A 23,672-nucleotide genomic window follows, 5' to 3' on the forward strand; every position below is an offset into this window, starting at 1 on the left:
GACTGAGTGGGAGAGAGATTTAGGGATTTTGTCCACTTTTTGAGAAAACGGGATTGGTAAGGAGAGAATGGCTGAGGGAGGTATGGGAGAGAGTGGGTTTCACGTTATTTACAAAATTCATTTCCGTTCAGATTGTAATTTTGGTTTTATGAGAGAGAGCTTCGACTTGCAGAGAGGGAGAGAGAGCCTGCGGCTTGCAGAATCACGATGATGGAAGAAGAAGAAGCTCAGAAGTCTGATACGCCAAGTCGGAGGAACCCTAAAAACCAGAGAAGAAGAAGAAGCTCAGAAATCGAAGCATTCAAATCATGAGTCGAGGAAGAGGAGGCGGATGCGATTGCCGTTGTGCAGCTCAGACCATCACGATTTTAATTCTAACACTGGAAGGCCGAGGTGCTGCATTCACTGTAACAGTAATTCTAACATAGGGGAAATAGGACTGATTTCCGTTTTTCTTTACTTCTGGCTGCAAGGGAGAAATGGGATTTTCATGAGGCTGGGTTTCCAAAGTTGTCTGCTTTGGCTGGTCCCATTCTCCCTTCCCTAGATGTTCTTCTGTCAGCTTTGCTGGGTTTATATTATCTCCCACTTTTACCATTTTAATTAGTGGTAGAATGTCACAGTCAAATAGGGTGTTAAAAATTGCATATACCTTTCTGTTTTGATTGAAATGGTAACCATTTCAAGAAATTGTGCTATACATGCATAGGTACTCATTTCTCTACACTTTTCGAAGATCTTATATATCTTTTCCTATATTTATGCTTATCTCTAATATAAATATAGGTTACAATTCCTTATCTCACTGTTGGATTTGCCATTCAATTCCTTACCTGACCGTTGTATTTTCCATAATGTTTGGGTGTGCAATTACTGGGAGAGAGAGAGAGAGGGTGGGTGCAGTCATTTTCTCTTTCTATATCCTTCCTTTCCCAATTTGCGTCTCTGGTTGTTGGCATTCATCTTCTTCCTCAAGGTAAGGACTTTTCAATCAATTTTTTAATATTTAATTTGGGTTTTATTGTTTGAGTTCGAACATTCACGGATCTATGAGCAATAGTTTCAGATCCAATAGTTTTGATTTCAAATTTTCCTAGCTGTGTAGTTCTCCATTTTTTTTGCTTCTAAATCTGAAAAAGGGATTTAAAATTTTCTTTTAATTGCTGTAGTCATAACCCAGAATTTATTTTTTCATTTGGTGAATTGGGTTTGGTTGTTGTACATTTTTCTCTCAGCATCTACACAACGTTGTTCTACCATGCCTGGGTTTCGAAGTTCCAAATCCAATTTAACACGTCATCAACTCCACTTAAAGGTTCCTGCATCTCTTTCTCTCCCCAAATTCTTGGCCACATAATTTTATAAGCTTCAGGGAAATGATGCTAGAAGTGCTTAAGCTTATCTATGTGTTTATTTATTTTAACTTTTGTTGTAGTTGTTTTTAGAATGAGTACAATTCAATTGCTTGCCTGATTATTTGGTAAAAGTGCTTTTCTGTGAATAATCATTTGTTAAATGTGCTTTTCTGTGAATAATCATTACTTAAATATGCTTTTGCGTTTGAAGGTTGACATTCATGTTGCAAGAATTAAGTTGTGCTAGATTATTCTGTAGTCCAACTGCAAATGTTTTGATGAAGAGCTGGACCATGTATTCACCTGCTTTTAACAACACTGATTGTTAGGGTTTTCTGGTTTGTTAATTTGGTATTTCCTAAATCTTCACTGTTAGGTTGAGGAGAAAATTGCAAGTTTTTTGGTGTCAGTTGTATAGATTTTTTGTAAATTTTAATCTTCATTCTGAAATTTGTGTAATTGTTTGGTTCAAATCTTTATATGGATTGCTTTGTGTAATTGGTTGGCTCAAAATTTTCATATTTCTTTGTATGGATTAATTTGTGTAATTGGTTGGCTCAAATCTTTGTTTGATCTAACTATTCCAATTTGGCTAATTTGGTTTTGTTTAGGTTTGATTATATTGGGGTTGAATTCTAAAGTGAGGGTGCAGGACGTGTGTGTAGGGTGTAGGGGTTTCAGGGGCGGTATGAGTTGGGGTGCGCCCATGAATTGCAGAGCTGCTCAGCTCTTCGTCTGTAAGATGAGTTTCATCCCTGCCTTAATTCACTTAAATCCTGTGATTTCATGTCTTTTTTTGTTCTGATTCTGAGAGCATGTTTCGGATGGATTGTGGTTTAAATTTTTGCTTTGTTCTGCCTCTAGACAGCCTCCACCACCACTTTGTTCAAATCTGACGGCTCGCGCTGTAGCATCTGCGTGAATCTCCCCGCACAACTGGACTCCACGATGTTTTCCAAATAAACTCCAAACTCCAAAGGGTGCGGCTGAAAAGTTAGAATCTGAGGCAATCAAATCCAATCCAGGGAAGAGATTGGATAGCTTCTGAGGTGTGGCTATGATATGCGCCAACAATTTCGAATGGAGATGATACTGAAGAAGATTGTAAGTCAAGCCTAATCACTAAATACATTAGCGAGTTTAGTGACTGGTTTGAGCTCACCCTATACATAAGAAGATATATTCAAATAATGATAAGAATATGGTTATTCACAAATGATTAGGATTGTGTGAATGTTAATTTAAAATGAAGTTTCTGTGTTAGAATTAAAAGAGCTATGCACGGTGGATTTTTATAGGTGTTATGAAATTTTTATACCAGTTTTATTTTATGGGAATTAAGTATGGGTGGTTTTTGTGTTTTTGAAATTTGAAAGGGGATCATAAATTACAAGAAGAACAGGAAGACTGAGCGCCAATCAGTGCTTCTCTTCCTGCCTCATCCAAATCCAGACATGGTAATTACTCGATTTCTCATTTCTCATTCATCTCCTTTTTATTTTGTTTTGTTTTTATTTTTGGCTTTTGAGAAAGTGTTTGAGAAAATTAGGACATTTCAGATTATGGTATTCATTTTCAATTTTCTTAAAATTTTTCGATTATCAGATGGCATAGTTTGTGATATACTGTAATATGATTTGAGTGCTCAAAATTAGTATTGCAAATTTTAAGTGGTGGAACATACCCTTTTGGGATTAGCATCTAATATCTTTGTTAACACAATTTCTTATAGAAAATTATATTATCAAAATCTGTAATATCTCCATTTTATCGTTGTTCTTAACTGTCCCATAGTTCAGTAGATATCGGAGTTTGTAATATTATTTGAGATTTGGTGTTCTAATTTTGTACTGATTGGTTTTCTTCGTTTTTGCGATGTTTTAACAGCCTGTCAGACTGGAAATCAAGGTAATTTGGATTATATTTGCTTTTTCTGTATTGTATTTGTTTTCTTAAACTGAGAGGTATTATAATCTAAATAGAGCTGACTTGAATGGATTCCTTTTTGTTGATAAATGTAATTTGGTTTTGTAGGTCAAGATTTTTCAGCAAGCAAAATTAAGCTGTAAATTCATTTGAGGTACAAATGCTTCCACTTATTTAGAGTGCTGAATTCACCCTTGGTTTTAAGTACTCTTTTGCTTATTCTCAATGTAGTCAAATTTTTCAAGACGATTTGAGTGGGGAAAAACAATGTCAAAACATATGTCGTATATATAAACGTTTCTTTTGGGTTCTGAAGATACACTATGAAGTGTTTGCATATTTAAATTTTCAGTTTCCTCGAGTGTATTCAATCTCCTGTTTCATTATAGAGACCTCACGTAGTACTTAATTTAAGATGCTTGCTTCAGTACAATCAAATGGAAAAAAAAAAAACCATTGCAATGTTGGTATTTCATATATCTTATTTATAACTACGTTTTCTATTGCAAATTATCTCTACAACAATTTATATGCGCGATGTCCATGTGGCTATTATGCATGCATTATTTTCTTCTAAGTGAGGATACGCTTTAATTAGTTCCTCCCTCATTTTTCAGGTACAGAGTGGTGCTGAAAGTTTTCCTCATTATTCCCTATGCTCAGTTGGTTGGGTGTATATGACATGCAGTGAGCTCAGAGACGCAGATAGATTAGTTCATCCATGATGCTGAGCCCTGTCTTGAATGGTATCTTGGCTGCTGCGTTCTTTTTGCTGTGAATTATTTCTTGATTTTGTTGCACTGTTAGGTCAGGTTTTGGGGGTTCCTTTATTTGTTTCGTTTTCTCATATTTTGGGGATGCATCTCTCTGTTCTGTGTATTGTTCTTTGTTTTAAGGTCAGTTTCCTTTTTTTTTAGGTTCTTTTTGTGGGTTTTCAGTTCGTTAATTTGTGACTCTGTGTTTAGATTTTTCGTTGGTGTATGATTAAATGGGTTTTGGTTGTATGATTAAATGGATTTTGGTTGTATGATTAAATGGATTTTGGTTGTTAATTTCTGCCTTTTTCAATTCCGCTGAAATCCTTCTTTTGCTTGCGTTGTCTAACGTGTTATGGTCAGTTTTCCCCTTTTTTAGTGGTTTTCAATTGGATTCCACAGTAAAACCCAGAAACTTTGAGGCATGAAATTTTCATTTTTATTTTGGATTCTTGATTTATTTTCAGTGTTAAATTGCATGTTGCTTATGTTTCTCAGGAAACAGAGCATTTTTTGCAACTATATCTTTTGTAATCAGCTTGGTTGGAAGGTAGTTATTAAAAGTTAGGAGGGTAATTTTGTCTTTTGAGGTCAATTCCTACCCCTTCGATTTTGCTTTATTTACAACAAAACCGTGGGATTTGGGGCTGGGTTGGAAGGTAGTTTTTAAAAGTTAGGAGGTTAATTTTGTCTCTGACCAGATTTCAAAATATTTACGGTTTTACCAGGATTGCTCTGCTTCAAAATTTTTTTATTGTGTTGAATGACGAGACTGCCCATCTCATCTTCAGATCCCACGGTGAGGATGATGAGATGGAGGGGTAGAATCGTCTTTTTATCATGAGACTGCCCCGTCACTTCGTTCTGTCTTTGGCACAGACAAAGCCATGCCGATCCTGGCATGGGTGAGTGGGAGGGCGACAGTGTGAGAAGGAGAGATTTCAGGTATTTGGGGGTAGGGAGAGTGATTTCAGGGATTGGCAATCCCATCCCGTGTTTTCCTCTCATCTCTGTCACACTCCTCTTTCTAGCCCTTTCTCTTTCACTCTCTTTCAGAGTCTCCCTTTCTCCCAACTCTCCATCTCTCTCAACTTTAGTCCTAGCCCTAATTTGTTCTTTCATTCCTCAATTTTCTCCATCCGAGCAATGAAAAATCGAACTGGGTTTTCAGATTATTGATGCACAGGGATTCACGGACAGAGAAGGCAGAGAGAGAGAGAAAAAGAGAGAGAGAGAGAGAGTTGATTGAGGGAGTTGGTGAGTATGGGCTTGCACAGAGGGAAGAACGCAGGGGTCAGAGGCATGGTTCACAGAGGGGTTGATGGGTTGCAGGTGGAGAGGGGGATTGACGGGAGGGTATTAATCTTGGATGTTTTCATTCTTGGTTCATTTAGTTAATGAAGGTATTAATCTTCTGCAGATTACGACTTACATTTGGTTGTTCATCTGGTTTTGTTTTTCTTATTTGTAACACACCCTGATCAGTGGCTGCCAAGCTTACTTGAAAGGGTTTGGCATTTTAATTAGCTTAGATATAATTTGAAATTTATGTTTTATACACCAGCATTCCGAATATATATTTTGGATTATGATTAATTTTCTTCTCCTTCCACGCTTGCTTTCTATGATGGACAATGTGCCCTTTTTTTTCTTAGATAAACAATCTTTTCACTATCTTGCATGCTTTGGCAACAAAGATTAATAAAACTGCACATCTATTATAGACAGAGAGATGTAGGGAGAAGTTGGAATTGGAGAGAGAGAGGGTGAGGGAGGGATGGGGTTGCTTTCCAAAGATTTGTTTCGAATTGTTTCTCCAGTTCTTTCTATTTGTTTGGGATTGTTTCTTTTTTACTGAATTATTTTGGTCCATGCCACTAAAATATGATTTATGCTATTAATTGCTGCTTAAATGTGACTTTTGGTATTAATTTTTTACCTTTCATGTTTATGCTGCGTTTGGATTCCATTCGAATCAAATAATGTAGTTAATCTTGATATGAATTCTCTCTGCAACAATAATTAGGGATTTTAGTTTAAATTATCACTAATTTGTTCTTGCTTTGGCCTTGAATCTTGGTTAATTTGGACTGCAGGTGGTTCTAATATGGAGGAGAAGCTGCAAGAGCTTATGATCTTGCTGCACTTAAGTACGACTGTTCTTTAACTCATATAAACTTTTCGGTAGGGTTCAAACTGTTAAGAGTTTTATGATTTTGCAAAAGCTTTTAGTAGCAGTAACTTGGTCTATTTGCAGTTGCATTATTACACTATACAAAGCTGGCAGTAGCTTAACCCCAATCACAAATACATATTTACTTCGTCCTTGGCGTCTACGCTTATTGCTATCACTTCTCCTTTGTACTCTTCCTCCTTTTTGACGAAATTACAGTCTGCCCTCAGTCTCCGGCTTTCTTTTGCAGTTACACCCCTGTGCTCTCACAGAGGGAAGCTCATGGCTGACACTGTCGCTTAGGGTATTTAATCTTTGGCATGCCATTGTCTTTATTTAATCATTCTTTGAATGAAATTCCGATAGACATCTACGTCGTAGTTTGACTTTGTTTTTCATTGCGCAATCTGAGTTGCCCCAATATCTTTTGTATGCAATTTGGTGTAGACAAGTGGCTTTTGATGATTCGGTATCTACAATTAATTACCCATACAAGCATGAGTTTCGATTGCGGTCTCGATTTTTCCTTCAATCTGCAATTGATTTTTTTATTTTTTGTTTGTTGCAGCTGTCAATTATCTGCGCATTATTTTGCTTTTTTGAAATTTTGATTGCAGTTTGCTTTCTGCTGGACGTTAAACGTTTTTGTTCAATGATTATATATAGCTTCAGATGAGGAGACTAAAGAATGAGTTTTGGATCCTAATAATGGCTGCTCTTTCCTTGGAATGGGAAGTGCTTTCGATTCTTCTTCATTTTCTTTTCTTTTTGGAAGGCATGAGTTTGAAGTTTGATCACTGAGTTTAACAAACAAATATATCGAGATATAAAAATTGAATTTAAATTTGTAAATGAATTATCTATTTTTTTTGAGATTTGTGTTCGTATGCTAAAACAAAGTATAGTAATGATTGTTAGTTTGCTTGGACGAGATGGAATCCAAATTTATGGGACTAGAGGAGAAGTAAAAAACCTTTTTTGGCCCTTTATGGATCCTACAAATGGTTAGGTAAAAACAGCAAGGGTTGTGAATAATTTTAATCATTCTTTTTCTTTTATTCCAATGGATTTTTTTTTTTATTCATTTTATCATTGGGAACAGTTTTAATCGCATCAAATAATATTTTTGAAATTTTGATTCTATCCTCTAAATCAACTCCGCCGTGTAAGTTTATCTTACATTGCCGGTCCCAAGCCCGGATAAAGGAGGAGGGGGAGGGCGTCAGGTAGTCGACAGCCGGCACTCCATGATCACGTCAAATCCTTATGAAAATGAATCCAGAACGAAATCGCGCTAAATCTAGGGCGTCACCCGTAAGTGGCGCGCTGTGTGGCCCGAGCACAGTGATAAGTGAGCAAGGGTCGCTGTATCTCCATCGGCACCCGGATGCAGTGTTAAATGAGCAAGGGGGCTATAGAAACTTCTTTTCGAACGACTCCACTCAAAGTTGTTTGGGAGCATATGCTCCTATCAACTTTACACGGGACACACAAAAGAAGTACTTTGATCCTATTAGACGGGGAAGGGTGAAGAAGCTAGGACAGAAGGGTAGAGTTCAAGAGAGCAAAATGCGTTTAGGAACGTGAAATATAGGAACCTTGACGGGAAAATCTATGGAAGTAGTAGAAGTTATGGTGAGGAGAAGGATAAATATTATGTGCCTACAAGAAACTAAGTGGGTTGGGCGTAAGGCAAAGGATCTAGAAAACTCAGGGTTTAAACTATGGTATTCGGGCACAAATAGAACGAGAAACGGTGTTGGCATCATCGTGGACAAGACCTTGACACAAGATGTTGTAGATGTCAAGAGGGTAGGAGATAGAATCATGGCAATCAAGATTGTAATAAGACAAGAACTTATCAATGTGATTAGTGCGTACGCACCTCAAGTAGGGTTGGATACGAGTTCGAAGGAGAAATTTTGGGAAGACCTTGGAGACTTGGTGCAAGGAATTGCTCAGACAGAGAAGTTATTTATAGGAGGAGATTTAAATGGACACGTGGGCAGGGAGACAGGCAACTATGGAGGTTTTCATGGTGGCCATGGTTTTGGGGAGAGAAACGAGGATGGGGAAGCTATCTTGGATTTTGCAATGGCATATGATCTCTTCTTAGCCAACACCTTCTTTAAGAAGCGGGAAGAACATGTGATCACCTACAAGAGTGGGTCGTCAAAAACACAAATAGATTTTCTTCTAATGAGGAAAAGGGATCGTATAACTTGTAAGGATTGCAAAGTTATACCAGGAGAGAGCGTGGCTAATCAACATCGCTTGTTGGTGATGGATGTACATATCAAAAGAGTGAGAAAAAAGAACAAGACTTGGAAGTGCCCAAGGACTAGATGGTGGAATCTAAAAGAAGAAAAACAAGCCATTTTCAAAGAGAAAATAATCACCCAGTGTGTGTGGGAGAGAGAGGGGGAAGCTAACCAAATGTGGGATTCCATGGCTAGTTGTATTCGAAAAGTAGCAAAAGAGGTATTAGGAGAGTCCAAGGGCTTTGCCCCACACCAAAAGGAATCTTGGTGGTGGAATGAGGAGGTACAAACAAAGGTGAAGGCTAAGAAGGAATGTTGTAAAGCCTTATACAAGGATAGGACCGATGAAAATGGTGAAAGGTATAGAAAAGCGAAGCAAGAGGCGAAGAAAGCTGTGAGAGAAGCTAAGTTAGCGGCTTATGACGATATGTATAAACGACTAGATACCAAAGAAGGAGAGTTGGATATCTATAAACTAGCTAGAGCAAGGGAAAAGAAGACAAGGGACCTAAACCAAGTGAGGTGCATCAAGGATGAGGATGGAAAGGTTCTTGCTACAGAGAACGCGGTTAAAGACAGATGGAAAGGTTATTTTCATAATCTTTTCAATGAAGGACATGAAAGGAGTGCTTCTTTAGGGGAGTTGAGTAACTCAGAAGAGTGTAGAAACTACTCTTTTTATCGTAGAATCCGGAAGGAAGAAGTGGTTGTAGCTTTGAAGAAGATGAAGCATAGAAAAGCAGTAGGCCCAGACGATATACCAATCGAAGTGTGGAAAGTTTTGGGAGAGACAGGTATAACATGGCTCACTGACATTTTCAATAGGATTTTGAAAACGAAGAAGATGCCAAATGAGTGGCGAACGAGCACTTTGGTGCCTATCTACAAGAATAAGGGCGATGTACAAAATTGCATGAACTATAGGGGTATTAAGCTAATGAGTCATACAATGAAGCTCTGGGAGAGAGTCATTGAGCATAGATTGAGGCAAGAGACACGGGTTTCGGACAACCAATTCGGGTTCATGCCAGGGCGCTCAACCATGGAGGCAATCTATCTCTTACGAAGATTGATGGAAAGATATAGAGATGGGAAAAAGGATTTACACATGGTCTTTATAGATTTGGAAAAAGCGTATGATAGGGTCCCAAGAGACATTCTTTGGAGGATTTTAGAGAAGAAAGGAGTACGAGTAGCATATATCCAAGCTATACAGGATATGTATGAAGGAGCAAAGACTGCTGTAAGAACTCATGAAGGACAAACCGAAAGCTTTCCCATAACTGTAGGATTACATCAAGGCTCATCCTTAAGTCCTTACCTTTTTGCGTTGGTAATGGATGAGTTAACAGGACATATTCAAGATGATATTCCTTGGTGTATGCTTTTCGCAGACGATATAGTGTTGATAGATGAAACTCAAGAAGGGGTAAATGCAAAGCTTAACCTTTGGAGAGAAGTGTTGGAATCTAAAGGTCTTCGCCTAAGCCGATCAAAGACAGAATATATGGAGTGCAAGTTCAGTGCAAATGGATGCCAAAACGAGTTAGGAGTGAGGATCGGAGATCAAGAAATACCAAAGAGCGACCGTTTTCGTTACCTATGATCTATCTTGCAAAAGAACGGAGAATTAGATGGAAATCTCAACCATAGAATACAAGCTGGATGGATGAAGTGGAAGAGTGCATCCGGCGTGTTGTGTGACTGCCGTATGCCACTGAAGCTCAAGGGAAAATTTTATAGGATGGCAATAAGGCCGGCGATGCTGTATGGCACAGAATGTTGGGCGGTGAAGCATCAACACGTACACAAAATGGGTGTAGCGGAGATGAGGATGCTTCGTTGGATGTGTGGGCACACGAGAAAGGATAAGATTAGGAATGAGGATATCCGGGGTAAAGTAGGAGTAGCCGAAATTGAAGGAAAGATGAGAGAAAATCGGTTACGGTGGTTTGGATATGTGCAAAGAAGGCCTACTGACGCTCCGATTAGAAGATGCGACTATGGGACAGAGGTTCAGGGCCGAAGGGGTAAGGAAGACCCAGGAAAACTTTGAGAGAGACCCTAAGAAAAGACTTAGAGTACTTGGATCTAACGGAGGACATGACACAGGACAGAACACAATGGCGTTCTAAGATTCATATAGCCGATCCCACTCAGTGACTTGGATTTTCCAAGTCTCCAACCGAGAAGTTGTCCTCGCTCGGGAAATTAAGGGAACACTACCTCAACCTACATGCTCCACTCACAAAGCTCCAACATACAAGCTTCAACAAAAGAAAATTCAAACAACTTAGCGAAGAAGGCTTTGGTGATTTAACACAATACGTTGAAATGAAGGAAAGCTTATTTATTGATATCCCCGATAAATTACAAATAAGTACATATACTTGAGTCAAAATAAACAAACAAGAGGGAGTCTTCACAAAGGTTGCTTAGGAGAAGTCTCGGCAGTCGGTAGAGCCCCAGAAAGAGAAGGCACCGGAGGGGGATCATTCAGAGCCTCAGTACTGGACAGAACCCTAGAAGGATGAGGCATCAGAGGTTGATCATTTGGAGCTTCATTACGCGGTACAGCCCCAGAAGACGAAGGTAATAAATGCCTTTGGAACAAACCCACAAATCTCTGATGATCAAGTAAAACCTGACCATCAGATTCCTTCATCTGGTCAAGCTTCCTCTTCATGTTTGTAGCATAGTCATGTGCGAGCCGGTGCAACTGTTTATTCTCATGCTTGAGCCCTTTAATCTCCTGTTTGAGACTCATCACTTCAGCCGCCAATGATTCAACTTGGCGGGTTCGAGCAAATAGGCGTTGGGCCATATTAGACACAGAACCTGCACATTGAACACTAAGAGCCAGAGAATCCTTAACAGCCAACTCATCAGACCGTTTGGAAAGTAGTCTGTTATCTTTGGGAGTGAGAAGGTTCCTGGCCACTACCGCAGCGGTCATATCATTCTTCATCACGGAATCCCCAACGGTAAGAGGACCAGTAGGGGAGACGAAGGATGGGCGCCATATGTTGTCTGGAGAAGGCGGGGCTGCCTCTTCAACAAGGTTCAAGTCAAAACGACGGTCGGAGGGGCCAGACATTTTCAAAGGTGTAGAAGAGAGAAGAGGTCGGACAAATCAAGATCTTAGAAGTGCAAGAATGGAGCTTCTACTGGTGGATATTCAAGTGTGCTTTGGAACTTAATGTCAGCCTCTATAAAAATCTGCACTCGACGAAGCTTCAGAAATCGAAGAGGCGTTTGCTTTCTCAAAAGCTGGGCTGCTCAGAGACCACGAGGGTCGATCTCAGAAATCGAAGAGGCGTTTGCTTTCTCAAAAGCTGGGCTACTCAAAGACCACGAAGGCCGATCTCAGAAATCGAAGAGGTTTGCTTTCTCAAAAGCTGGGCTGCTCAGAGACCACGAGGGCCGATCTCAGAAATCGAAGAGGCACCTACTTTTCCAGCCTTGTCAGCACCTGTCACACACACACTCAGCTGTGCGGAAATTATGGGCATTCTGTCGAAGATTTCTGGCGAAGTAGAAAGCACATGAATCGTACTGTTCAATCACCCACTTCCCACACGCAACAGTAGCTCATGGGTACCACATATAACTTTGCCAAAGTCTCTGACAAAGTTGAGACTACTTTTCCAGCCTTGTCAGCACCTGTCACACGCACACTCAGCTTTGCGGAAATTATGGGCATTCTGTCGAAGATGTCTGGCGAAGTAGAAAGCACATGAATCGTACTGTTCAATCACCCACTTCCCACACGCAACAGTAGCTCATGGGTACCACATATAACTTTGCCAAAGTTCTCTGACAAAGTCGAGACACGTGAAGCTTGCAACTCTCACTACATCGCTCTGACCAAGAAGGGTAAAAGAATAGCAAAGAAACAACACTAACAAAGTTTAGACACATAAATTTTGAAGGCCTAGCTACCATATTATTACCCACAAGGGTAAAGGAACAGTACCACTGCTGGATAATTGGAAAGTCCTGGTGTGTCAACCTCTGTGCTTCATGGCAAGGTAGACTAGCAAACATGCCCAACCTTTACTCACATTCGAGAAAACACTCCCAACAAGATTGCTTGCCCTAAAATCGAAGAGGCATCGCCATTCGAATCTCGAGAGCCAGACTCTCAACATGATTACTTTCTCAAAAATCGAAGAGAGGGTAAAGGAACAATACCACTGCTGGATAATTTGAAAGTCCCTGTGTGTCAACCTCTATGCTTCGTGGCAAGGTAGACTAGCAAACATGCCCAACCTTTACTCACATTCGAGAAAACACCCCTAACAAGATTGCTTGCTCCAAAATCGAAGAGGCACCGCCCTCCGAATCTCGAGAGCCAGACTCCTAACATGATTACTTTCTCAAAAATCGAAGAGAGGGTAAAGGAACAGTACCACTGCTGGATAATTGGAAAGTCCCTGTGTGTCAACCTCTGTGCTTTGGGGCAAGGTAGACTAGCAAACATGCCCAACCTTTACTCATATTCGAGAAAACACTCCCGACAAGATTGCTTGCTCCAAAATCGAAGAGGCACCGCCCTCCGAATCTAGAGAGCCAGACTCCCAACATGATTACTTTCTCAAAAATCGAAGACATCGCTCTCCGAATCTCGAGAGCCAGACCCCCAGAATGATTGCTTTCTCAAAAATCGAAGAGGCATCGTTCTTCGAATCTCGAGAGCCAAATCCCCGACAGGATTGCTTGTTCGAAAACCGAAGAGGCACCACTTTCCCAACTTCAAGAGCCGGATCTCCTTGGATAAAGCTTGTCTGTAATCTTCACACGCAACATCAGCTTTCCAGATACCACAGACCACTTTTTCAAAGTGCTCTGACAGAGTTAAAACTTGTGAAGCTGGCAGCTCCCACTACCGTGCTATGACCAAGCAGGGTAAAGGAATAGCATTATTACTTGATGTTAGGGAGACTCCTATATATGTCGACCTCCATCCCTAACGGACAGGCAGACCTGCAAAAATGCTCAACCCTTCCTCTTATCTGAGAGGGCACTCCCAACGAAGCCTTTCGAAATATTCAGCTTTCTTTCCCCCCGATAATACCTCTGTAAACAAGCTATACTAGAGCAAGAATATCTCATATCATCAGGGTTAAAAGCAAGAGTATCCCATATCATGCTTTTTCCCTGTCTTTTCCTTTGGCCTTGTTCTTACCTGCAAGACAAGGAGAAAGAGAGCAATCAGTCAGCACTTGGAATCAAGCTTCCAGCCAGGAACTGACTGCCTGGAACCCCTTACCCTGGCATTGCTCTCGAGTACTCATCTTCAACATCTTATGCTTCCAGGGAAGATACCGCATCTGCCTGAGGAACAGATAGGGCAAGTGAGAAGGATACAAGGAAGCATGTGGAGACAAGCGTAACAGCACACGTGCCGATACATCCACTACTCTGTCAAAAGAAAAAGTATCCCATATCAGCAGGGTCGAACGTACTCTAGATTTGATGGACTTGTTTTGACCCTCAAATTCTTCAGTCGGCCTTATACTTTGGAGGAAACCAGAAAACCCTCCAGCCCAGTTCAAGAATAAGCCTGTGGAAAGTTACTTCTTCAAAAGCAAAAGTATCCCATATCATCTCTTCTCATTTTTCTTCTCTTTATCCTTCATGCTGCCTGCAAGATAGGGAGAATGTGAACAATCAGCCGGAGCTCTGATTGCTTACCTTGTCTGTTACCTCTTTCAGCAGATCCCCTAGCTCGGCGACTTGGGGGACTCCTACTACATGGTTTGTATCGCGCTTGACCAAGCCTGAAACTACAAGTAAGCTTCAAGTGACATTGATACATTACCTTGTGCATCTCCACCAGTTACAGATACCACCCCTGGATGGAGGAAGAGTACTTCCAGAGAAGATTCCACATCTACCTATGAGACAGATAAGGAAAGTCAAGACGATACCACACTCTGGTACTTAGAAATTTCGTGGTTACGAGATCATTCTCCCACAATATTTCCTAATGTCATTTGTACTAAATCATTCACTTGTACTCCCTAAAGGAGAGCTTGAACCTATGTACTTGTGTAAACCCTTCACAATTAATGAGAACTCCTCTATTCCGTGGACGTAGCCAATCTGGATGAACCACGTACATCTTGTGTTTGCTTTCCTATCTCTATCCATTTATATACTTATCCACACTAATGACCGGAGCAATCTAGCGAAGATCACAAAAAGTGACCGTTTTCGCTACCTAGGATCTATCTTGCAAGAGAACGGAGAATTAGATGGAGATCTCAACCATAGAATACAAGCTGGATGGATGAAGTGTAAGAGTGTATCCGGCGTGTTGTGTGATCGTCGTAGGCCACTGAAGCTCAAGGGAAAATTTTATAGGACGGCAATAAGGCCAACGATGTGGTATGGCACAGAATGTTGGGCGGTAAAGCATCAACACGTACACAAAATGGGTGTAGCGGAGATGAGGATGCTTCGTGGGATGTATGGGCACACGAGAAAGGATAAGATTGGGAATGAGGATATCCAAGGTAAAGTAGGAGTAGCCAAAATTGAAGGAAATATGAGAGAAAATCGGTTCCGGTGGTTTGGACATGTGCAAAGAAGGCCTACTGACGCTTCGGTTCGAAAATGTGACTACGGGACAGAAGTTCAGGGCCGAAGGGGTAGAGGAAGACCTAGGAAAACTTTGGAAGAGACCCTAAGAAAAGACTTGATTACTTGGATCTAACGGAGGACATGACACAAAACCGAGCGCAATGGCGTTCTAGGATTCATATAGCCGACCCCACTTAGTGGGAAAAGGCTTTGTTGTTGTTGTTGTTGTTGTTGTTGATTCTATCCTCTAAATCAGTTCTTTTACTTATTGGCTGAACCTTTTACTTCCCTTCCAAACTTGAAAGCAGGAGGCCAAGTCTCCTGACTGGTCCAAGGGCTAGGAGATCAACCTTGAGCAACCTGCCAAGAGGATTTTACTGACATGGTTTGGTTTCTGAACCTCATCATGTCTCCATATATTTTTTTTTTATATATAGAATGCTTCTATCTACAGATCAAAACACGTCATTTTCTGAATTTTCAGGGAATGAAAATTCAATCAACCAGCATTGATTCTACCTAATGTTAGGTTATGCCACTGGATCTCTTATTCATAGTGGAAAAATTGAGTTTGTATAATTGGTTTGTACCTCTTATCCTATTTCTCATTTATTAAGTCTGCTAATCCATTTTCTTCTTAATTCTATTTGTTGCTGCTGGTTCCGATATTTCATGGTCCTATCTGTGTATAATGTATTTGCCACTTTTGTTGTTCTTATCAATATTTACATCTTAATTTTTTTCAATTTGTTTCTTTTACTTAACATGGTTTCAACTTCTTGAGATTGTGAGTTTAATTAAGATTTTATCATATGATATCAAAGTTTAAATTTGATAGTTTTTTGAACCGAAATTGTGTCTTTTAATGTGAATAAATTCTGTTAACAAGGATTTTGGTCTCTAAATTTTTCGTAGTGTAATTTTTATGGTATAATTTATGCCATTGTCTTTGTTTTTGTACTTCTCCCATTTGTATGTAAATTCAGTTAATTGGTGAAATTTTTGGGTCTGCGAATTCAATGAATTGGCCAGATGGACCCATAATTAATGCAATAATAGTTGATTTCATTTTGGAAAAACTGGTGTTGGCCAAAGAGAGGTCATGATGTCCCATATTGTATGAACTTTATGTCAATAATGATGGATTGTAAGGTAATTGAGGTTTGTGCAGACAATAACTATTAATACGAATGGATGGACCGATGTCAGGGGTACTGTTAAATTATGTATAAGACATTCTTTCTGTGACGTTGGAACCCAAAATTGGGATGCATTTAAACTTAAAGTATTATATATATGGGTGATTTCCTTCTTTTTCGTTTCTTTGATATGCATGATTGGGGAAAAGCAGGAAAGACCTACTCACACAAGATATGTATCAATGCAGGTTCTAAAGTTGATTTCTTTTTCTATATGTGTGCATATTACAGAGGCAAGGAGGATAGGGGTTGAAGTTTAAGAGATGTGTGAGATAGATTTCAAGCTTATTCAGTAAGTCTCTAATTAAGTCCGAATAAACTGCCTTCATTTCTTTTCTATCCATCCTTTAATTTTACTTGGATAATTTTATTTTATGTAATGATTTCTTCTGGGTTTTTACCATTTCATATTTTAAATACATTGAAGGTTGAAGATGGAGACAACAATGGAATTCTGGATGCCGAGGAGAAGAAGCCTGGCATTATTACATCTTTATTTTTGAGTGAGTATCTCTTTCTTTTCTTCTGATTTTGCTTCTTTCTTTTAGTTGTTGAATATTTCAAATTTTCAACTCACATGTTCTTATACATTGTTGAGGAGTGTATTTTGCTATTAACAGGCCATGATTTTTAGTAATTGTTTTTTTATTTTTATGGTATTATTTTTCCCAAACCTAAAAATCATAGCAAAGCTTTTTCAAACGAAATTTTTTAAAAGTATTGCGAAATGGATAATGGCATAAAAAATTATGTTGCAAGTAACTTGACACACTATAGTAGGTTTTCTTTTTGGCATGTTTGTGTTTCTTATTCGCATTCATGATTCCGTTATCATTTACATTTACTTTTGCATGATTTCTCATAAATTGGATGCGAATCTATTTATTGTAAAAATTACTTTTTTAGCCAAGCAAATGATTTGATTGAGCAACAGATGCATCAATCATATACCGCAAGTATGCGATGCCCAAGACATTATAGTGCCTTCAAATTATCACTCTCTTTGGTTTTGGACAGATTACATTAGATTTTATTGTTTATTTGATGAAGTTCTCGATTAAGAGCATATATATTTTTCAATTTATCCCCTTTTTTATCCCCATTTGCACGTGTTTGTTAGCACTTTGAATACCTTATCCCCAATTTTCAAGATCATGCAAAACAATGTGACATTGCCTTTCTGTTTATCTTAACATTGTCTCTCTGTTTTTGATATCTTTGTTTATCTCTCTGAGAGAGGAGTGGATTGTTGTCACATAATCACATTACATGTTTCATTATCAAACTGTATACAATTTCTAATTCTTTCACGTCTCAGACAATATAAGGATCTTGAACCCGAAGAAGAAAACAAATGACAGGCAGCTATGTACTGGTGAACTACAAGCATCTGTATTTCATTACAAAATCAGGTGAAATACAGGTGTTTTTATATGCAAAAAAGTCAGGTATGGTGTAATAATAACTTTCTCATGCTATTCTATTTGATTCTTTAATCAAAGTTTTGTAGTTTTTAGTAGTCAAATTTTCTCAAGACGATTTGAGTGGGGAAAAACAATGTCAAACATATGTCGTATATATAAACGTTTCTTTTGGTTGTGAAGATACACTATCGAGCGTGTGCATATTTGAATTTTCAGTTTCCTTGAGTGTATTTCAATCTCCCATTTCATTATAGAGACCTCACGTAGTACCTAATTTAAGATGCATGCTTCAGTACAATCGAATGGAAGAAAAAAATACCATTGCAATGTTGGTATTTCGTGTATCTTATTTTTAACTACGTTTTCTATTGCAAATTATTGCCACAACAATTTATATGCGCGATGTCCATCTGGCTATTATGCATGCATTATTTATTCCAAGTGAGGAACGCTTTAATTAGTTCCTCCCTCATTTTTCAGGTACAGAGTGGTGCTGAAAGTTTTCCTCATTATGCTCCTATGCCCAGTTGGTCGGGTGTATATGACATGCAGTGAGCACAGGGACACAGATAGGTTAGTTTATCCATGATGCTGAGCAATATCTTGAATGGTATCTGGGTTGCCACGTTTTAGATGCTTAGATCTGTGATTGAAGTGTTATCTTAGTTTTTCTTTTTGGAATTCATAATGTTTGCAACTATAAAAAATAATATTCTTTTATACCTGGGTTTCTCTTTTCTTTTTTTTTCATGAGAAATTAATTGTCATTGGCAGCACTATAGAAAACCATCTTTCTGCATTATTCTCCACTTCATACAGAATTACATGATTTTAGGTTTAATATCAGATGTCTTATATGTAAAATGCATGTTGCTTTTGTTTCTCAGTGAAGCAGAACATTTTTTACAATCACATCTTTTGTAATTAGCTTGGTTGAATGTATATAAAATCTAAGCTGTTTTACTTACAAACACTGTTCACCCAGCTATCCCTTTTGTTCGTTCATGATTATGTTGAATTTGTTTTCATGTTAAATGTGTCTTATTCATGTTGTTAAGGCTGGTGCATTCAAGTCCCGCAGCAGCGCGCGGGCCTATTACTAGTAACTCATCTGTAAAATAATAGGTGAGGGGTGAGCAACAACCATCGTCGCTCAGTGAGTAGAATATGTAATATGCCAGTCAAGTAATGCCTTTTTACACACACTAGAAAATACAATAATAATATCAATACTTTAGCCACGTAATTCCATATCACGTTATCCCTTTACATGGTCATTACATCCTTCATAAATTGTAACTTACCACATGACCCCTACTGGCCTTTTTGCCCTAATGTCCCCGTGTGCAGTTTACATTTATCCCTCGGATTAATGCAACACTAAAGTTCTCATGCTCCATGAACATATCCAAATAATCCACATATCACGATATTAATGATTCCAAATGTATTTCAACAAATCCAACATGCTTGACTTAAAATAGATAGAGATTTATAAATAGATAAAACCCACGATAGTTCGTGGTTTTCGTTTATCAGAAAATAAGAAATAATTTGCAACACATTATATAAATCACTCACCTCGATAATCCAAGCTTTGGCAAGACAACCCAACTAACATCTCCGCACACCTCAAACTAGTTTTCCCTTTTTCTTTTCTTTCTAAGCTCTCACTCTAACGTATATATAAATATATACGCATAAGACACACACACACACACACACACCAATCTTTGCGTAATGCATGCTCTGCATGTTTCCTTCTTTTTATGCTCTAAAAACAATGGAGCAAAGCTCCTATTTATAGTGAAATAGAATGGCTCCAAGACTTGAGGTCCAAGGAAAATATACAATAAAATATATGAAGTCCTATCCGTAAACTCCTACGTGTGTATGAAGGTGATACTTTTCTTGCGATACCTATTGTAGTATCAAGATCTTAGTCACTAGTTACGCAAGGTGTCAATTGCATGTGTGCAAAAGGATGACACATCCAGGTAAACAGCCTTGTAAAATCAGCACACTAGAGTGCTTACTAATCACCCATATCTCTCTCCCAAGATAATAAAGACTAGTAGTGATAGGAGCTAGGCACGTGGTATATAATAATAATAACAAATATTTACTTTTAAAATACGGGGTCTTACAATAGTCTTGTATATTTATAAGTCATGCCTAGAAATCTCGGCCACCATATTCTGCAGATACGGACTTTAATTTTCCCAATTCTTTCATACGGCACCAATCGATTAATAGGAGTTGGACCTTGATCTTCCATTTAAACTGCTCAAATGAAATCCAAGGTTGGTAAATTCACAAATAGTTTAGACAGAAAGCTCAAAAAACCTGAACATCATCTAATCGAAGTAGAATATAAGCTAAAAAAGAAATGAAATAATTGAATAAATTGTTAAACAAAAACGCAAAAGAACAGTCAATTCAATTAAAACACCAAAAATGATAAACTAAGGAAAAAAGAGAGATCAATTGAATACCACCAACAATACACGAACCACATCATCATTTATTACGGCCAATTCCATGCTCAAACACCATTCATCAAGATTTAAACATGTATAATTTTTCACAGAATCAAAATATAGGCATATACATAATATATATATATATATATATATATACACACATACGTATATATGAATTCATATATACGAGCATATAGTGCGGGAGGTGACGTAAATAAACAGGCATGTATTTTATATCTCTAGCTAAATCATAAACACCCTAGGTGCAGTTTTATGAGCTCAACATCAATCAATCACATATCACATCATCGATGATTCACATAGCCAAACATAACTTACCTGAACTTACTTATGACTCCACAGCACCACACACACACATATATATATATATATATATATATATATATATATATATATATATATATGCAACCATGAAATGCATATTTAGAATATAAAAGCATTTAGCATATTATTTCAAAGCACATTTTCCTTAAAAAAAGTATTTCTGGGAAATATACCAAGTATATAAATATATATTGAAAACAAAAGCCCACTCAATGGTATATCGACGGGTCGTAACCCTCAAGTCACCTGTGGATACGCTCGTCCTCGAGATAGGCCTCAGCTATATGCGAATTAACTATAAAAACGTTATTTTAAAGCACATAGACAAAACTAGCTAATAACTTCTCATACATTGCTCAAATTGGGTACATGAATATACCACAGTGATCTACACAACCTCAGGATCATCCCCAAATTTTCAAAATAATTTTTTGACCCCACACGCACCGCCACGTTCCGGCCAAGGCACGACAATACACACCACCACGCACAGGAATCCTGACGGATTCCCTAACTGCCGTTAGGAATATTCCTTTAAAACCCAACGGAAACCGTCCAAACTAACTGACGCCATGAGAATATTCCGTCAAATTTGACGGAATATTCTTTCATCTCCTACCTCCAGCTCCGGCAACCGTTGCTGGCGCCGAAAACTAGGCAATTTTTCAAACTCCTTAATCTCGCTCAATTCTTCACCATTTTTCATGCAATTTATACCAAAATGAAGCTAAAGACATCTACAATCACGTTATACCATTTTAAAGCTCTAAAAGTCACGGGATCTCATCGGGGAATTTCAAGAAAAACCGGCCAAACTTCGTCCACACGATCCCAACGTCCAAAACCTTCAAACGAAGCACTCCGAGCTTCCTTGGAACTTCACTAAGCTTCCTACAAGCTTGAAATTTCCAAAAACACGAGATTTAACGTTTGCATGAACAGTACCCCAAATCGGGGTTATGGTTTCGACATGAAAACGAAGTTCTCCTTACCTAAAAATGGTCTAGATGTGTTCCTAAGCTTGTAAGGAACACGATGGTACCTTCAACATCCTCGATCCGTCACGATTCAACGGGTTTTGGTGTTGTCCTTACACAATGCCGAGAGGGAGAGAGAGAGAGTGAAACCGAGAGAGAGAAGATAGAGAGCATGGGAGAGTGAGAGAGAGAAAGGTATGGATGTGTGTGGTCCAAACATGCACACCAATCACAATTCTTTAATCTTTTAGTTCTAATTGGGTCCAATTAGTTAGAAATAGAACCAATTGACCCAATTTCTTAATCCAAAACACAACACACATCCAACGCTCAAGGGTAAATCTGTCTTTTCACAACCACGATAATTAATCATCGGGACGAGCTGTGACATTTTTTCTCTTTTTCAATTTTCATTTTTTTTACGTTTTTTTTTTTTTTTTTGTGAGCACAGACAACATCATCCTCAACAGCACTGGTTCAACTATCTTCTTTGTTGATCCAAACACTCTAGAGTTAAATTCATACAAATCAGTGTATGTCCATTCATTATCATAAAAAAATATTATAACACACTTCGAATTATTAAATGAAAAACAGCTATTTTTTTATACGCTTATTTAATTAATGTTGGATCAAAATTGTTGCAGGTTTTGTAGCTGGCCTCACCTTGTTAGAACACTTCCTCCTTCCAATTAGGCAAATGAGGCTGAAGTTTTGCAAATAGGAAAAAAGGTGACGATTGAAGAATTAAGCTATTTAGATCCAGATTTATATAAGGTGCATATAATGCTTATATTTTATCATGTTAAATCAAAACCATCTTATTCACTTTGTACTTCTTTTACAGAAGCTTTCTATTTAACGATCATCAACCATGTAAACATCTTTCTAAATATTTTACAGGATGACACATTTTTGTGCAAGGCATCAATTAAGCGGTTTAACACAAGGTATGAATGGTGATATGTTGCTTGCCTTACATGTGCCAAACAAATGTACAAGGATCCAACGAGTGGTCAATTGATCTGTCAAAACATCCAAATCAAATCCCATCTCGTTGGTAATAACTCAATATTTCAGTTATATTGATCAATCGTTGTCTCACACCGTTCTTAGATTAAATTTATACTTTATTTAGTTTTTATATATTTTTAATTAATATTTCATCACTCTTTAGAACAAGACTATCAAGGTTTAGCCATTGAATCATAAAATTTGTATGATGCAATAAAATGATCGCTTTTAACCATCTGACTACAGGACGAGCTAAAAACTTAATTATATTTGAAATGCACCTTTATACAGCCATACTTTTATTTTTCATGCCATTGATATTAACTTTAAGCTATAACACAGAAAAATCTATAAAAATGCTGTTTTAAACTTATTACACTATTTATGCTTTATAATCAATGCTTTTTGTGTTTGAATGAAGATACAAAGTGTTCGTGGTCTTTGAAGATGAAACAAATGAAATCAATGCTCTCTTTATCGGCAAATCAGGTGAAAAAGTCTTTGGTGCGCCCTGCAAAGATTTGGTTTTCAATCAAAGATTAGCATATCAAAAGCAATTGCCGAGCAAATTTTTCAGACTTATAGGCCAAAGAAAAAATTTTCACCTCCAATTTGGAACCAGAAGAAATTTGTTGAATTCAAATGATTTCCTCATCAACAATGTTTTTTAGGACACTGCAATCCCACCAGCAACTCCGCAGTCTCTCAGTAGAGAAATTGCAATGTCTTCCACGATAGTTTCATCTTCTACTACACCGCCTAAGATGACTGGAGAATCACACAAGAGAAAAGGAGATTCAATCAGGAGAGCCCTTTATACAGGAGTTGAAAAAAAGTTATATTCTGTGAGCAACATTTTTTTTCTGCACCTCGAAATATTTTCAATGTGATCTAAATTTGTTTTTGCAACCTTATATGTTTGGCACAGTGACATAGAGGAAGTCTCTAAAGCAGATGTGCAGGATTTTGATTAGGTGCCAATCAAGTTATTGAAGAAAAAATCTTCTCCAACTAGCTCACAAATAGACCCTCCGCTACAAAGAAGAACTAGGTAACTTCCCTCTATTCCCATTTTTTATGTGATGTAGCTCTATTTATATACACACCTTATTTCATCTTTGTTTCCATTTATATTTTCCCCCTCAATACATTCTTTTATTTGCAGTCACTCT

General features: G+C 38.1%; 1 protein-coding gene, 1 long non-coding RNA gene and 1 pseudogene across 8 annotated transcripts; all 3 read left to right on the forward strand.

The window, feature by feature from the left end:
- The first annotated feature begins 683 nt into the window (after positions 1 to 683).
- LOC126584522 (uncharacterized) lies at positions 684 to 4,005 on the forward strand. Of its 5 annotated transcripts, none has more exons than XR_007610025.1 (6): positions 695 to 976; positions 1,967 to 2,459; positions 2,732 to 2,812; positions 3,243 to 3,263; positions 3,390 to 3,435; positions 3,970 to 4,004. XR_007610025.1 is itself a non-coding variant. In XM_050248881.1 (3 exons), exons 1-3 carry the CDS (start codon positions 702 to 704, stop codon positions 2,158 to 2,160), a joined length of 549 nt encoding a protein of 182 aa, XP_050104838.1. In that variant the 5' UTR covers positions 684 to 701; the 3' UTR covers positions 2,161 to 2,708. The 5 variants fall into 5 exon arrangements, 1 of the variants encoding a protein (XP_050104838.1); XR_007610027.1 differs by having other exon boundaries at positions 3,945 to 3,988; XR_007610026.1 differs by lacking the exon at positions 3,970 to 4,004 and adding an exon at positions 3,899 to 3,931.
- A 1,947-nt stretch (positions 4,006 to 5,952) lies between these two features.
- LOC126584551 (uncharacterized) lies at positions 5,953 to 18,652 on the forward strand. Of its 3 annotated transcripts, none has more exons than XR_007610029.1 (8): positions 5,953 to 6,220; positions 6,460 to 6,513; positions 15,367 to 15,443; positions 15,543 to 15,640; positions 16,489 to 16,549; positions 16,685 to 16,760; positions 17,576 to 17,705; positions 18,162 to 18,652. It is a non-coding gene; the product is annotated as an uncharacterized LOC126584551 (long non-coding RNA). The 3 variants fall into 3 exon arrangements; XR_007610031.1 differs by having other exon boundaries at positions 5,955 to 6,220; positions 15,543 to 15,587; XR_007610030.1 differs by lacking the exons at positions 5,953 to 6,220; positions 6,460 to 6,513 and adding an exon at positions 7,103 to 7,218.
- A 2,892-nt stretch (positions 18,653 to 21,544) lies between these two features.
- LOC126603777 (uncharacterized) lies at positions 21,545 to 23,263 on the forward strand (annotated as a pseudogene).
- The last annotated feature ends 409 nt before the right edge of the window (positions 23,264 to 23,672 follow it).

The sequence above is a fragment of the Malus sylvestris genome, chromosome 2, assembly GCF_916048215.2.
Source record: "Malus sylvestris chromosome 2, drMalSylv7.2, whole genome shotgun sequence".
Taxonomy (NCBI): domain Eukaryota; kingdom Viridiplantae; phylum Streptophyta; class Magnoliopsida; order Rosales; family Rosaceae; genus Malus; species Malus sylvestris.